Source organism: Pipistrellus kuhlii, unplaced genomic scaffold (genome assembly GCF_014108245.1).
Source record: "Pipistrellus kuhlii isolate mPipKuh1 unplaced genomic scaffold, mPipKuh1.p scaffold_m20_p_18, whole genome shotgun sequence".
Taxonomy (NCBI): Eukaryota; Metazoa; Chordata; class Mammalia; order Chiroptera; family Vespertilionidae; genus Pipistrellus; species Pipistrellus kuhlii.
In genome coordinates this window covers 12,504,214-12,521,844 of record NW_023425493.1, presented here as the reverse complement: position 1 = coordinate 12,521,844, position 17,631 = coordinate 12,504,214, and the positions used below count along the sequence as shown (strand labels likewise).

At 37.8% G+C, this 17,631-nt stretch overlaps 1 protein-coding gene across 11 annotated transcripts in view; it reads right to left on the bottom strand.

Moving 5' to 3' along the window:
- RPS6KC1 (ribosomal protein S6 kinase C1) overlaps positions 1-17,631 on the bottom strand; it is a 123,838-nt gene that overhangs the window by 50,762 nt on the left and 55,445 nt on the right. For 9 of the 11 annotated variants that reach the window (XM_036441909.1, XM_036441907.2, XM_036441912.2 and 6 more), the window contains 2 exons: positions 16,334-16,449; positions 5,431-5,523 (listed from right to left, as the gene is read on the bottom strand). In XM_036441909.1, the coding sequence (XP_036297802.1) occupies positions 5,431-5,523; positions 16,334-16,449 (209 nt within the window). Of the gene's footprint in view, positions 1-5,430; positions 5,524-16,333; positions 16,450-17,631 lie in introns of those variants that run through there. The other 2 variants (XM_036441911.2, XM_036441918.2) reach the window with 2 other exon arrangements.

Here is a 17,631-nt window from a genome sequence, read left to right as displayed (position 1 = left end):
TCTGCTTGTTGCTTTACTGTCTCTATATCTATCTTTTGGTTCATCAGTTTTTTGATTATGTTCTTTATTATCCATAAATGAGTGAGGTCATGCAGTGTTTCTCTTTCATTGACTGGCTTATTTCACTCAGCACGATGTTCTCCAATTCCATCCAGGTTGCTGCAAATAATGAGAATTCCTTCTTTTTTATGTCAGCATAGTATTCCATTGTGTAGATGTACCATAGTTTTTTTTTATCCAAAACTATGGTACATCTACACCTAGGCTGTTTCCAAATCCTAGCTATTGTAAATTGTGTTGCTATGAACATAGGGGTGCATATATCTTTTCAGATTGGTGTTTCTAGTTTCTTGGGATATATTCCTAGGAATGGGATTACTAGGTCAAAAGGGAGTTCCGTTTTCAGTTTTTTGAGGAAACTTCATACTGTTCTCCACAGTGGCTGCACCAGTCTGTGTTTCCACAAGCAGTGCACAAGGGGGACTCCTAAACTTTAATTTGAAACCCAGTTGAAGGAAAGATGGATTTGATGTAACTATTTAATAGCAACACCCAGAGGGTGGTGGTTCAACTTGAAATAATTATTGTAGCCATATATCACCTACAGGACTCTTTGTACTATTTGACTTTTTTAAAATTAACAACTTTAAAAAGATCAACAAAGATATGTGATTAAAATTATGGATGCCATGAAGCTGACAGGACTACATAATGTGTTAAATTTAACATTCTCTTACAGATCACAATCTCCCATAGAAACCCCACTGAATAATAGTAAACAGATTTTAAAAGAGTCACTGTAAACAAAAGGGATCTGAAAAGAGGGCAAAATTTTAGAAGACAAAAAACATATGCCAAATGTCTACAGGTGAAAACAACAAAAAGCAAGCCAATTTTTCCTGCAGACCTCCAGAAATGAGGGGTACCAGGTTTCTCCTGAAAACAGGAGGACTGGAGAAATGTCTACACTCTAGGCCACTGTACAGACAGCCAGACAGCTGCCCTCTCCTCCCCAGCAAAAGGCTAGAGAAAGGTTCATTTTCTAAATACGTGGAATCAGAAGCCCGACAACTGAAGATGGAACTGTTTGTACTGAAAACAGAAGCATTGTATGAAAGCCTGTAGGCCAAATTGATGAGGACATCCCCCTTCTCCCTGTGAGCTCCCAGAATGCTGCTGGTACTAGATCCCAGGAGGAGATAGTTAAGGATCTTTACAAGGTCATTGTTTTCAGCGCTTAAAAAATGGTGTGCCAGCCTTATGGCATTGATGGCTTCTGATGAGAAATCCACTGTCATTCAAACTATTTTTCCTCTGTAAGTGCTTCTCTTTTACTGCTTTCGAATTTTCTCATCTTTACTTTTTAAAAGTTGGACTATGTGTGCCTTGCCATGGATTTGTTTGGATTTATCCTGTTTGAGATTCACTTCTTGAATCTGTAGGATTATGTCTCGCCATATTTCTTCAAACACTTGTTAGCTCCCCCCTTTCTCCTCTTCATCTGCAACCCCAATGACATGAGTGTTAGAATTGCTGAATTTAGCCGAAACCAGTTTGGCTCAGTGGTAGAGCGTTGGTCTGCGGACTGAAAGGTCCCAGGTTCAATTCCGGTCAAAGGGCATGTACATTGGTTGCGGGCACATCCTCGGTAGGGGGTGTGCAAGAGGAAGCTGGTTGATGTTTCTCTCTCATTGACGTTTCTAGCTCTCTATCTCTCTCCCTTCCTCTCTGTAAAAGAAGTCAATAAAATATATTTAAAAAAAAAAAAAGAATTGCTGAATTTAGCTTCATAGGTTCCTGGGTCTCTGTTCATTTCCCTCCCTCCCACCCCTACCCCCTAGTCTATTTCTCTATTCACATTGGGTAGTTTCTATTGTTCTATATTCAAATGCACTATTTTTTCTCTGTCCCATCCATTCTATTGAGCCCACTGAGAGGTCCCCCCCACCCCCCGTATTGTATATTTTTGGTTCTAAATCTTCATTTAGTTTTTCTTTACATCTTCTGAGACTTTCTATTTTGTGTTATGGGTGTTTGCAATTGCTCTCTTAAGTATTTTCATGATGGCTGTTATAAATCCTGTGAGATAACTAACATCTCTGTCATCTCACTATTGGTATCAGCGGACTATCTTTTCTCGATAACTTTCTATAGAAACCTGGACATTTTAAATATACATAGCTTAGTAGCTCAATTGGTTAGAGCATCACCTGATACACCAAGGTTTTGGATTTGATTCTGGATTAGGGCATCGAATACAAAAATCAACCAATGAATGCATAAGTGGAACAACAAACTAATGTTTCTCTTTCTTTTTTCCTTTCCTCCCTCCCTCCCTCCCTCCCTCCCTCCCTCTCTCTCTCTCTCTCTTTCTCTCTCTCTCTCTCTCTCTCTCTCTCCCTCCCTCCCTCCCTCCCTCCCTCCCTTCCTTTCTCTCTTCTTTCCTCTCTCTCTCTCTCTCTCTCTCCTCTCTCTCTCTCTCCTCCCCTTCCTACACCTCCACACTTACTCTCTAAATTTAAAAAATATTCCATTCAATTCTTTAATTCCTTCTAGAATATCCCCACCAATGATCCTTCAGCCTTTACTTAAATATCTCTAATGACATGAAACAAATAAGATATGAAGGAATCCAGTCTGCCTTTGGTCAAACCAAATTTTTGAAAAGTATCTCCAATCATTGGCCAAAATTTTGCCAACTTATACTCATTTAGTTCTAGTTGACGTCTCATCCCTTACTATCTTTTCCCAGGAAAACCAGATATCCTAGGTTGTCCTAGATGTTGTTCTGGCATAATTAATATCCCTTTTCACCCCCAGATTTGAACAAAACATTATACAGTCCCTCTATATTGGAGAGCCCTCAAAAATATAAACACTGTGCATGTTTTTATCAGTTAACCATTACTCATAATTCAGCTGTTCTGAATATATGATTTGGAGGGCCTTCACCAGCCTTATCATTCTTGCTTCTGAATGCACACCAGTTTATTTAGAATCCAAGAGCCCTATGCTTAACTTTCTTGTTGCTTGTATATGTTAATCCCAATTAAAGGACAAAGTCACTTATTTACCTTTGAATACTAGACCAAGATACAGCTTTGGAATTAATATACATCTGAGTAAAGACATCTGAGTGTCTTGAACAGTGATAGTAGGTAGCAGTCTCATAATATACCAATAGGTAACAGTCTATAGATAATATAGTACTTAAAGTTATTTAAGTTTCAATCATTAAGTATTTATTGAGTGTCCATTATGTGCCAGGCATGCTTCTAAGTGTTGAGAATATGGATATGAACAAGAAAGACAAAATCTTGTTCTCAAGAACTTAAGGTCTAGATAGTAATCTGTTTTATCTACTTTCTATATAAAAGTTTATAAACTCCTACCCTAGGGAAATTTTATTTTCCTAAGTTAATAGACAATAACACTCAAAATAACTCAGAAAGAACAAATACTATAATAAAAGAGAATCAGAGAAACTGGGTCCTGGGCTAGATTACCATATCCTGTGTATTTTTTTAGCTGTTTGAATTTATTCAATACTTCTCTTCCAAACTTTAAGTTTGTCAAATCCAAATTTCAGGTATTCCTCAGTACAATTGATAGAAATTTATATTTTTTAAAAAATTCAAATTGTTTAAAGTTTACCTATTGATGCTCTTGCAAAGTATAATAGAGACTATGTTACACATTTTAAAAGATTACTTGCAAAACTTATTTAATTCCCAACCCTGGCCAGGTACTCAGTTGGTTAGAGAGCCATCCTGATATACCAAGACTGCAGGTATGACTCCCAGAATCAACCAATGAATTCAACAAATAAGTGGAATAAAAAAATCAATGGCCCTGTCTCTCTGTGTTTCTCTCAGTCTATTTCTGTCTCAATCTGTCTCCCTCCCTCCCTTCCTCCTTCTCTCTTTCTCTAAAATCAATAAATAAAAATAAAATAATAATAAAAAGCTTATTTAATTCCAAAACATAATTCCTTATCTCTACTTAAGAAAATTAAATGTCACCTTCTAAACACCAAACATAAGTTAATAGAGTAAAAACAGTAATAAATTATACTTCAGCAAAGACTTAGGAATTCCTCCATTGTCAAAATTTCTTAGTTGAATAAGTCAGGTGACTTACTCATAATTAGAGCAAAGCAATGAAAGGACACACTTTGTCAAAATAAACAAGTCTAAGAGGGAACAGACATTGTACATCAAAAAAGCTTATTTTCATGCACAGAAATCCAAAAACCAGGAAACTACTCAATTCCTATTTTGTCTCTCTGTACTCTTAAACTGAATATTCTGAAAAGCCAGGGAAAACATGGTTAAGGCATCATTTCAACCTCTAAAATCATACTGCTTAGAATTCTTTAAGATCAAAATTCAGTCTTAGAATTCTTAAGATCAAAATTTGAGGAAAATGATGCTTGTAAGAATTTAATAAGACACTGAGAGCTTCATGTAATATCCAACCTAATGTTACTTTTGGAATACCTCAAACTATAAATTACTGTCTAAATTACCTGCGTTATACTGCATATTGCACGGTTTTAGCATGGAATTACATGCACACTTTAGAAGACAAGAAGTGCTCAGTAATTTACAAATGACCACTAAGGTGCTTCATAAAAGATGGCTAATGTAAAAAAGATTTAAATTAATGTACATCTTAACATTAACTAAAGCATTTTCTTTGACTTTGAAAGGTAAAAGTAATGGTTGATCAAATATATTTAAAACACAGTTTATTAGGTATAGTTTTTAAATTATAGTTTTAAATTCTCTAAGAGGCCCAGTATTGGGCATGTTTAGCATATTTTAAGTGTATTAGAAAAAGCACAGCTTTTTAAATCACAAAGATCTAGGTTTGACCTTCTGCACTACCCTAAATTACCTATGTGATCTTTGGGCAAGTTACTTAACCTCTTTTAAACCTCATTTTCTCACTAAGATGCAAATAACGGAGTTGTGAAAATAATTTGTTTTATATAAAATGCCTAAGATATGGTTTGACACATAGTAGGTGCTCAGTAAATAGTAGTAATTGGGAGATGCCATTTTTCTTTTTTGACTAATTATATTGACTACACCAGTTAATGTGAATGACTACTGACTCCCAAGTTTTTGTAACTAACAAAGTATATCTTTACTCTGTTATAACAGGTATAAAAAAACCAAACCCCTACTCCACTGAATGCCAACAAATATGCACCTTCTCCTTTAGCTCCAATATATTTTGCATGACCTTACATGAATTGCTTAGATAAAAGCTTTTTCTCTTCTGCTTTTGTTATTTTAAAGTGCAGATGCATTTGAGTCATTTTCTCCTTTTGTTTCATATCCTTAAGATCCAAAGCTTCAAAGACATAATGTCAGCATGCAGTCGATTTATGACTGAACTCTTGAAGAGGCACTGAAGAATTACCTTGTCAATCACCCCAAGGACTCTGAAGGCCTTCAGCTCCTCGGCAGGGCTCCTTAGGTTCCAAGGGGGCCTTGAACTTAGTGATCCTGGAGGCTAATGGAAGATATCAAAGATTATACATCAATCAGGGACGTACTTGAAGAAAGACTGCCTGCTGAAGCAAATGCCAGGCCAAAGGAAACTAAATTTATCATAAATCAGAGAATGGAAAGATGAAAGAAGTTTCTGTTTGTCTGTAATGTAAAAAAAAAAAAAAAAAAAAAAAAAAAAAAAAAAAAATAAAAAAAAAAAAAAAAAAAAAAAAAAAAAAAAAAAAAAAAAAAAAAAATCATAAAATAAAAAATAAAGAAAATCAAAAAGAAAAAGCAAGAAAAAAGTTGTATGTAAATAAATCATGATAACATTTTTAAAAGAAAAATTAATGAGCTGATAGTTTCTAGTGCAATAATTCAGTTCAAAACTGTACAACTATACTGAAACTTTATAAAAATTGGATAACTGAGTCAACAATTAACACAGCCTTATATTTATCCCAGATGGCTCAAGAGTAATTTAGAATCCTAATATATTTAAAACACAGTTTATTAGGTATAGTTTTTAAATTATAGTTTTAAATTCTCTAAGAGGCCCAGTATTGGGCATGTTTAGCATATTTTAAGTGTATTAGAAAAAGCACAGCTTTTTAAATCACAAAGATCTAGGTTTGACCTTCTGCACTACCCTAAATTACCTATGTGATCTTTGGGCAAGTTATATATAAAAAGCCAGGGACTGTCAGGACAGAAAAAACAGATGATAAAACACAGGCTGCATGGAGCGACAAAGCTGGCAAGGGGGTTAGTAAGGGACAATCAAATGAATGACCAGCAGGATGCATAGGGCGACCAGGCTGGCAGGGGGATTACTGAGGGACAACCATACAACTGAACAGCAGGTTGCATGGGGCAACCAGGCTGGGAGAGGGGCAGTTGGGGGCAACCAGGCCGGCAAGGGGGGCGCAGCTGGGGGTGACCATGACAGTGGGGGGAGGGGGCAGTTGGGGATGACCAGGCTGGCAGGGGGGGCAGTTGGGGGTGACCATGCTGGCGGGGGGGGGGGGGGGGGGGGCAATTGGAGACAATCAGGCAAGCAGGCAGATGAGCAGTTAGGAACCAGTGGTCCTGGATTGTGAGAGGGATGTCCAACTGCCGGTTTAGGCCCGATCCCCAGGAACGAGCCTAAACCAGCGGTCAGATATCCCCTGAGGGGTCCTGGATTGGACAGGGTGCAGGCTTGGCTGAGGGAACCCCCCCCCCCTGCACAAATTTGATGCACCAAACCTCTAGTAGAGAACTAAAACAATGGAAAAATAGATAAATTTGGGGAGTGAGGCACACAAATCATTCTCTTTCTTCATGAAACTATAATATAAATACATGGTATGTATTTTAAGAGCGATTGGTAGGTTTCAGAAGAATTGCCAATAATAGTAAAAAACTTAAAAATTCCATCATATAAGCAAAAATTATTAGAACTAAACTTGTTTAAGCAAAAAAAAAAAAAAAAAGATGTTTTACAGGAGAAAGAAACATTTTTTAAATATATGAAAATATATGATGTGGGAAACTTAATCTGTTAGCAACAAAAAAAAAGTCCAAAAAGGTCAGGGAACACAGGAAAACACATATCAGTACTACATACAATAAAGAATATTCCTAACTTCCCATCCATTGATCTTAGTTTCTCCCTATCAGTAAAGAAAGACATTACATTAGATAAACTCCAAAGACACTTCCATTTTGCATTTATAACCAGAAAGAAATGCTATACCAATCCTTATATTAAAATGGTGATGCTGCAAAGAATGACGGGAGACACAAGTTTTGCTTTATTATATCCTCAGAGCAGGTCTTTTTGTTGTCAAAAATCTATTAGGCTACATGTTTCCCTCATGAGAGGAAGATAAATATCCTGGTTAATCAACTGTCATGATTAATAATTACTGAGACATCGTTCTTGGTATTTCAAGTCCTCATACTGACCAACATCGCCAGACAGGAAGCTCCGTGAGAAGAGGAAATATGCCTTATTCATCTTTGGATTCACAATGCCTAGCATGTTAGTTGAAAGGAGAGAGGAAGAACAGAAAAGAGAGGAAGAAGAAGAGAGGAGCAAAACAAAAGAGAGGAGATTGCATAGATAAATTAGGTGTCATTTACAAATGGAAAACTTACTTGTGAAATTTTCTAAAAGCAGCAATTATAATTGCTCTCCATTTTGTTTTGTTTTGAATATATTTTTATTTATTTCAGAGGGGACAGGAGAGGGAGAGAGAGACAGAAACATCAATGATGAGAGATAATCACTGATCGGCTGCCTTCTGCATACGCCACACGGGATCAAGCCTGAAACTCGAGCATGTGCCCTGACCTGGGAATCAAACCCTGACCTCCTGGTTCATAGATCAATGTTCAATTAATGAGCCACGCTGGCTAGGCTGCTCTCCTTTTTGTTTGTTTTTAGTTCAGCAAGCAAATACTAATTTCATTATGTCTGAAGAAGTAATGTTGGATTTAAAAAGAAGATATGGCCAAAACCGGTTTAGCTCAATGGATAGAGTGTCGGCCTGCGAGCTGAAAGGTCCCGGGTTTGATTCCGGTCAAGGGGATGTACTTTGGTTGCGGGCACATCCCCAGTGGCGGGTGAGCAAGAGACAGCTGATAGATGATTCTCTCTCATTGATGTTTCTAACTTTCTATCCCTCTCTCTTCCTCTCTGTAAAAAATCAATAAAATATATTTAAAAAATAAAATAAAAATTATAAAAAGAAGATATGTACCAAGAGGTCACTGGTTAGCTTCCTGGTCAGGGCACCTGCCTGGGTGACAGGCTCTATCCCCAGGAGGAGGTGTGCAGGAGGCAGCTGATTGATGTTTCTCTCTCATCAATGTTTCCATCTATCTCTCCCTCTCTAAAAGCAATAAAAATACATTTAAAATTTTTAAACAGACCACTTTTTAAAAACACCCAACTTGAGAATGTTGGTGATAATACAATTGGACTGGAAAATTATTTTAAAATTGATTTAATTTATACTTCTAAGATACGCTTCAAAAAATACTTATTTAATATTTCATAAGGTACTGAGTTAAAGGACATAAAAAAATAAATAAAAACATAGTCTGACAATTAAAAATTCATTTCCCCCTCCATTATCAAGAAAGAATAAGGCACCGGCTGGGTAGTTCAGTTGTTTGGAACATCTTCCAAGTACAACAAAAGGTTGCCAGTTCGATTCCTGGTCAGGACACATACCTAAGGTTGCAGGTTCGATCCTTGGTAGGGGTGCATGAGGGAGGCAACCAATTGATGTTTCTCTCTCACATGGATAATGTTTCTCTCTCCCTTTCCAAACCTCCCCCCGCCCCCCGACTCTGAAATCAATAAACATATCCTTTGGTAAGGGAGAGAGAGAGGGAGGGAAAATAAGAAATGCTTGTGGTTTTGGTGAAAGAAATGTTGAGGAAAATGTATAGGGGGAAAAATAATCATATACAATAAAAGGCTAAACCCTAGCCAGTTTGGCTCAGTGGAAAAAGCGTTGGCCTGTGGACTGAAGGGTCCCAGGTTCGATTCCGATCAAAGGCATATGCCTGGGTTGTGGGCTCGATCCCTAATGGGGTGCAGAGGGAGGGATGGTGTAGAGGAGGCAGCCGACCCATGATGCATGATGCTCTCTCATTTTTTATGTTTCTATCATCTCTCTCTCCTTCTCGCTTCCTCTCTGAAATCAATTTTTAATAGGCTAAAATGCAAATAGACCAAACAGGGGGATAACCAAACAACTGGCCACTATGACATGCGCTGAACACCAGGGGGCATGCGCAGAACATGGTGGGTATCTGCTTCAGGCTGCAGATTGTGGAACATGGTGGGCATTGGCCATGGTGAGATGGTGGAGCAGATGAGCAGGGGCGCCAGACCAAGGCAGGGCACCAGTTGCTGTCATCAGGGCAAGCCTCTGGTACATACTGAAAATTCTTTGCTCCTGCACACCGTGGTCCTGCCCGGCACTCACACTTGCTGTCGGCACCAGCCCCCCTTGCACCTGCTGCCAGCGCCTGGTGCTGGCCCCAATTGGCCCCAATTGCTGGCGTCATCAGAGGTGCGAACAGTAGCTGCAGGCCCCAATCACCTTTCAAGACTTCTCCACCTCCCCCTGCTCCTAAGGGGAAATCAGGGCCAGCAGCCACCTCTCAGACCCACTCACACCCAAAGCCTACCCCCAGCACTGGTCCCAATTGGTCAGCACTGTCAGTGGGTGCAAGCAGCAGCTGGGGACCCTGGTCACCCCTGAGGGCTTCTCTACCTCCCCACGCTCCTGAGGGGCACCTAGAGCAGCAGCCACCACTCGCAACTGCTGCTGGTGCCGGCCACAATTGCTCCACACTGTCAGCAGATGCAAGCGGTGGCTGCAGAAGCCAGTAGTGGAGCTGCCGGCAGACAGGGGACCAGGGACTGTGGCAGGAAGGGCCAGGTAGGTGCATGGATGATAAGCCAAGACCTGTCCCTGTGCCCAGTGCAGCCTCATGGCCCACAGTTCCTTCCAAGGTACACAAATTCGTGTACTGGGCCCCTAATAAGTGATAATTTATCCATTACATTTGTCTTTGAAAATATGGCCAAATGCATCCAACATCTGTATCTCCTACTTGTACCTCCTTTCTTTTTAATTTTTACGTATTAATTTTAGAGAGAGAGAGGAAGGGAGAAAGGGGGGGAGAGAGAAACAATGATTTGTTGTTCTACTTATTTATGCATTTATTGGTTGATTCCTGTATGTGCCCTGACCAGGGGTCATATCTACACTTTGGTGTATCAGGACAACACTCTAACCAATTGAGTGGCCTGGCCTTCTTATTCATTGATGTCACTGGATCTATCAGTTTCTAAAAGAAACTTATTGGTTTACTTTAGCAATCTCAACAGCAAAGATAGCAGAATACAAAAACTCTACTGCATCTTCCAATAAATAATTACTGGAGTGCACTATGAACATGATAACTAAAAGGATATAAATCATCAAAAGGCACAGTCACTAGCTTCAAGAATTTACAGTTTACTTGAGGAGATAAGCCAAATACATGAAGTTAAATAACAATAAAATCTTTTTGTAAAATACAAGACAATAGAGACAATCACTATTAGTGTATGACAAACTGGTCACAGAAAGAAGCAGAACTAAAGAACGAAAGAAGCAGAACTACATTTTAAATGCTATGTAGAAATTAGGTTAGGAAAAAAAGTGTTCCATGTAGGATTGGATAGAAATTGGCCTGGTTTGGGAGGGGGAGGGGAGATATTCAAATTGTAGAATAGAAGAAAATAAAATTACACAGGTGGGTCAGTCAGTTTTCACAGGCCTTGAATGCCAGGAAGAAAAGTCCAAAACTCCAGAGTCTAGAAAACAAGTTTTTGTACAAGAAACAACCAATAAAAATAGTGATTTAATAAGGTTACTTCTGCAAAGACAGGAATGGTGAAGGTGTAATGGCAGAAGACCAAAGATAAAGTGATCATTAAAGTTCTCTTTCTACTTTAACCATCTATAAAACTTTAAGATCAAAGAAATGAACAAAGAAAGATCATGAAATAAAATCATCAATAAAAAATCCTATATTTCTTATATGCAGTGTTTAAATTGGGTAGAATCCCTATGGATCTATTCCTTTTCTCAGATGGCAAAATGAAACGTAAATCCACAGAATTTTAAGAACAGAAAGAGACAGAGATCAAGTCTAATATTCTCTCTCTCTTTTTTTTAAATATATGAAGCAGCAAGGTGAAGCAATTTGTCCAAAATGACAAAACTAGGTAACAGATAAAGGGGGATTATTAAATCTTACTTATAAAACAATGCATGACATTGGGGAAACTTCAGCCACTGCTAAGGGGGTGGGAGAGATCAATGTATTTTAGGCAGCATGGCTGATTTCCTTAATAAATAAAAGTAGAATTTTAATTATATGTATTAGTTACTGTAGCCGAAGATGCCTAGAGAAGCAAGTAGTAATTGTATTCATCTATACCAAAACTAAATACAGGAGGCGGGTAGAGAAAGGCAAGAATACTGATGACCCAACAATCTTCAAAACCAAATATAGCAGGTGCTCAAGCCCTTGGCAGACATTGCTGTTAATTCCACACTCTGTCTCACAACACATACAGTGCTCCTGGGTAGCCACCACCATGGATTAGAGTTAGCACACTAGCAAAACCTATGTACTGTTCCTGTTCTACATTCTCTAAATGGCTAGGTGAAGCTTACTTTTCTTTTTGTTTCATGGATTTTTTAAGTTGCTGTTTATTCTGCCTATCGTCTTTTTCAGTTGATATAATTCCCTGTTCTCAATGTGATCTGTATATATTCTTACCAATTTTCTAGTCTGATACTTCTCAAACTTTAACCTGTATGCACATTGCCTGAGGACCTTGTTAAAATGGAGATTCTGATTCACTCAGGCTGGGTGACCCTAAGATTCTGCATTTCCAACAAGGTCCCAGGTGATGTGATGCTATAGGTCCAGCATCACACTGGAAGTAGGATTAGCTACTCCTCCTTAAGTAATCTGAGAATGAATCACCATTACTTGGGAGAAAATAAATAATCAAGGACAAAAGGAAAACACTTACCCAGAACCCACACTCCGAACCCTAATAGCTAACTACATAGTTTCTGAAATTGGCTTCACCGGTAGATTTTTGACTTTGCCAAGACCTGCATTAGGAACCTATTAACCTTCAATAACCAGCCTCCTAAGACTCTCTTAAATCACATTTCAAGCATGATGTTATTTACTTTGTTTTAAAATTTATCTTTATTGTTGAAGGTATTACAGATGTCGCACTCACCCACCCCCAGCCCTACTGCACTATTTTGTGTGTCTATGGTTATGCACATATGCATGTAGGTTCTTCAGTTAATCTCTAACCACCTATCCACCCCCCTTCACTCTGAAATTGGTCAGTCTGTTACATGCTTCCATGTCTCTGAGTCTATTTTGTTCTCAGTTTATTTTGTTCATTAGATTCCACATATAAGTGAGATCATGTGATACTTGTCTTTCTCTGACTGGCTTATTTTGCTTAGCATAATACTCTCCAGGTCCCTCCATGCTGTCTCAAAGGGTAAGATATCATTTTTATGGCTGTATAGTATTCCACTGTGAAAATAAATATATCTCAGCTTTTAATTGCAGTCCTATTCCTGATCTGGAATATCCCTGAATGCCAGCTCTGCTTTACCATGTTTAAGGGTGATACAAACTCATTTTAAAATACTTTTTTCAAAAGAATTGAAAAATACCAATAACACCAGCAAACAAAATGCACAACAGAAAACTATTTTTAATATTATTACAGCAATTATATTCAAAATCTACATTATAGTCAGGAAAGGTATGCTTTCTACATATTTTCACTCACACCCTGTAAATGCATGACCAAAAAAATGGATTTACACTCTAGAAACTACACAGTCTTTGATGTCCTAAATTTAAACTATTTACTTTCTTTTTCTAAATTTCATTGATCTTGAATTTAAAATTCCTAGAGCTAAATATAGAAAGAAAAAAAAAAAGCTATAGCCAGTCTTTTCCAGGGAAATCCCCTTTTAATATTAATTCTTAAATCATTCAAGGTTATCTACAATTTAATTTTTTAAAGTTTAAAAAAAAAAAACTGTCTCCTTCAGTTGCTATTTCACCTTTACTTCAAACAAAGATCATTTCCTTTTATTTTGAAACTCATACTTTTCTTGGGGCCTTTTAGTAATGAAGAAGAAGAAAAGGAGAGTGCTTTTGCTCCTTTCTATCCTTTTTTGAAAAGAATGTTATCAACAATGCCTGGGAAATTCAGAGCTTCTGTATTTACCACCAAAGAGTCTCATAAATAAATTCAATAAAGCAAAAAGCTTAAACCACCACAGAAAACTCAGGTGGAATGAGTCATGACCTAGATCACAGGGGAAAACCGTAATCAACAAAACATTTAAAACTGAAAAGGATTCTTTTATTTTCTTAATAAACCAGGCTGGAAAGAAGTGTTTACACATGGATTCAAAAGAGAATATCTGCTTTGCACAGAATTTAAGAGTTAAAAGGGCCTCGGAAATCATTTATACTAGTCTTCTCATTGTGCTCATTGAAATTGACGCCCAAAGAAAGTTAATGGAGACAAATAATGAATTCACCAAGATAATAAAAAAACATCTAGAAGACATTTAAGTTCAATTTTAGATAAGAAAACAATCAAGCATGTCCCTGACCTAAATAAGGGCCAGGTTTGATAGAATAAAATACAAAATGAAAATAAAAAGCAATTGCTTACTATAAAAAGAAAACATCTTGCTCTAGCAAGAAAAACTCTCCTCCAGTCTTCTTGCCTAAACGCTAAAAAATAAAAATAAAAATCCTAGTATAACCCTGGCTAGCTTGGCTCATTGATAGAACATCAGCCTTTGGACTGAAGGGCCCCAGGTTCAATTCCGGTCAAGGGCACATGCCTGGGTTGCAGGCTCCATCCCCAGTAGTGGGTGTGCAGGAAGCAGCCAATCAATGATTCTCTCTCATCTGTGATGTTTCCATCTCTCTCTCCTTCTCCCTTCCACTCTGAAATCAATAAATATATATTTTTTTAAATCCTAGTATATCAAATCTAGTACTCCTCTCTACCCTTTCTGATACAAACTCCCATTATTCTGCAGGGCTCTAACCATTCTCAATTTTATTTCCTGAATTAGGTGCATATTTGGGATCCTCAATCATGCTACAGGGTTTGTAAGAGCAGAGGCTGTCATCATCTTTTCTATAACTCCAGAATATATCTAGTTTGTTTTGTATACACACAGAGACTTAGCAGATGCCTAGTGAATTAATATATAGCAATATAATCAACTTTTCTATATTATACCTCTTTAGTTTTATTTTCAGTAAAAGCTATGCTTGCCCTAGCTGGTTTGGCTCAATGGATAGAGCATCGGCCTGCAGACTGAAGGGTCCCAGGTTTGATTTCAGCCAAGGGCACTTGCCTGGGTTACGGACTTGATCCCCAGTAGGGGGCGTGCAGGAGGCAGCCATCAATGATTCTCATCATTGATGTTTCTATCCTTCTTTCCCTCTCCCTTCCTCTCTGAAATATATATGTATGTGTGTGTGTGTGTGTGTGTGTGTGTGTGTGTGTGTGTGTGTGTGTATATATATATATATATATATATATATATATATATATATATTTTTTTTTTTTTTTTTTTTTTTTTAAGCTATGCTTGAAGGGACATACTGACTGATATGCTTCATGGATCCTTCCTCCAAGTCAAAAGCTATACAATTAGCTTTATGTTTACTTTCTTAATAAATTACTGCTCACAAAAGTGATTATGAGCAACTATAACAGGGGATCCACAAATAGGGAGTTTGAATAAGTATAGTTAGATTATTCAAAATTACTGTTAATGAAAAGAACTGATAATTTTGACTCCCCAAAACTTTTAGAATATTTATATACAAGGTGATTTAATAAAATAAGTAAGGTGATATGAACCTAACCTATTTAATACTTTTATCAATGTCCCCAAAAACAAAATTAAGAATGTACATATTAGGACTGCTCACCTGGAACGTTGCCAACCCCACTGACAGTAAGAATTGAATTTAAAGTAATCTTTAAATAAATATATCATTTTAAAAAGATACAATTCAACAGTGAAGAGTTATAAAGCAGTATACAAGGAGAGATGAAAAATAAGGCTAAGACTCATTAATCTAGTCTTATAAGTTTGGCTTATAGGCTAGTCTCTTGGACACTTGATTTGTGTGAGTGTGTGTGTGTGTGTGTGTGTGTGTGTGTGTTTGGGTTTTTTTTTTTGAGTGATTTTTCTCAAACTCCTTTAATCCTAACAAGAATTCAGCAAGGAATTACTCTGATCCTCATTATTTATATGTAGCAACTGAAGCTATGAGGTAGTTAAATAGCTTGTCCAATCTTCACGGCTTCAAATGGAGAGCTGAGATCTGAACAAGCCAGCCTGCCTCTTAGATCAATTGAGAAAATAAATACTTTCTCCCATCTCAGATGATCCTTAAATTGCTTTTTTTTTTAAGTTGGTTTAATATAAAAAAAAGAAATTAACTATTTTCTCCCGAAATGTGCCAAAACAGATAGATAGGATATAAAAACAATAATATTAAACCACAATATTTCTAACGTTTCAAGCATTTACCTGCTCTTGAGACAAGACAAAAGGTAGGCCTAAATAATCTAAACATCACTGTTAGAATTATATCTTTACAATTCTAGGTGACCAATAGCAGCTATTTATATGACTTATGCTTAAATGGTTAGCTTTAGCATATATCAATAAAAAGTTTAAAGGAATTGTAGGAGGATCATAATAGAACTTTAAAAAATTCAAATAAGCCAAAACTGGTTTGGCTCAATGGATAGAGCGTCGGCTTGGGGACTGAAGGGACCCGGGTTCAATTCCAGTCAAGGGCATATCCTCAGTAGGGGGTGTGCAAGAGGCAGCTGATCAATGTCTCTCTTATCGATGTTTCTAGCTCTCTATCTCTCTCCCTTCCTCTCTGTACAAAATCAATAAAATATGTTTTTTTTAAATTCAAATAAAATTCAGTATAAATTAGATTATTAGGAGTAGAGTAAGAAAAAAGGACCAAGAAAGAAGGAGAAAGCAAGACCCATTTTATTTTATTTTTGGTGGTTCTTTAATGCTTTTCTTTCACCAATAACTTAAAATTATTGATAAAATTCCAGAGACCAAAATTCTCAAACACTCTAAATAGAAATAAAGTGAGAGACAAGACAGCAAAAATGGCTAAAAGGAATGCAAATGAAACATAAGACATACCTGAGACACTTCATCAAATTGAGGTTTTCTATGAAGGCTAGAGAGACTCTCTGCTCGCATGAGATACTCTGCTGTTCTTCTCTTCACAGCTTCTCGCCGGGTAGGGCTTGACTCTCCTACAAAGAGAAAACAAAACTCAGGTCAGGGGAAAAATAAATAAGCTCTTCTTTATCCAATCTGAAAATAAACTTCCAGTTATCCAATGCACCACTTATTCACATTTCTAACTGAAAAGAAGAGAGATTCAAAACTGGAATGGACATCAAAGTTATTAATATCAGCAAGGTCTAAATGTTTTTTATTTTTTAATTACAATTGGCATTCAATATTATTTTACATTCATTTCAGGTCTATAGCATAGTGGTTAAATATATATACAGTTAGGAAGTGATCGTCTAATAAGTCTAGTAACCACATGACACCATATATATTTATTACATTATTGGCTATATTCTCTATGCTATACTTTATATTCGTGAGCAAGGTCTAAATATTACCTACATGAATTTTATTTATCCAAATTCTGAAATTCTCCTATTGAAATATGTATATAGAGAGTTCAATGTATTTTATAATAGTAGATATGAGAAATGTAGTATAAAAAAAGCTCTGCAGATAAAAGACTACCCTTATCTAGACAGTTGTCTAACTCAACAAATAGTACTAAGGGCCATAGCCTATCTAATAAAAGAGTAATATTCAAATTGACCATCACTCCAACACACAAGATGGCTGCCCCCATGTGATCAAAGACGGCTGCCCCATGTGGACATAAGATGGCTGCCACAGGATGGCCAGCAGGGGAGGGCACTTGGGAGGGACCAGGCCTGCAAGGGAAGGCAGTTGGGGGCAATTAAGCCTGCAGGGGAGGGCAGTTAGGGGTGACCAGGCCAGCAGAGGGAAGTTGAAGGCAACTGGGCCTGCAGGGAAGGGCATTTAGGGGGAACCCAGGTCTGCAGGAGAGAGCAGTTGGGGGAACCAGGCCTGCAGGAGAAGGTAGTTAGTGGTGACCAAGTCTGCAGGGGAGGGCAGTTAGGGGCAAACAGGCTGTCAGGGGAGCAGTTAGGCATCAATCAGGTTGGCAGAGGAGTGGTTAGGGGGTGATCAAGCTGGCAGGCAGCAGTTAGGGCCAATCAGGAAGGCAGGCAGGTGAGCAGTTGGGAGCCAGCAATCCTGGATTGTGAAAGGGATGTCTGACTGCCAGTTTAAGCCCAATCCTGGATGGGTCCCAGATTGGAGAGGGTACAGGCTGGGCTGAGGGACACACACACACACACACACACACACACACACACCCT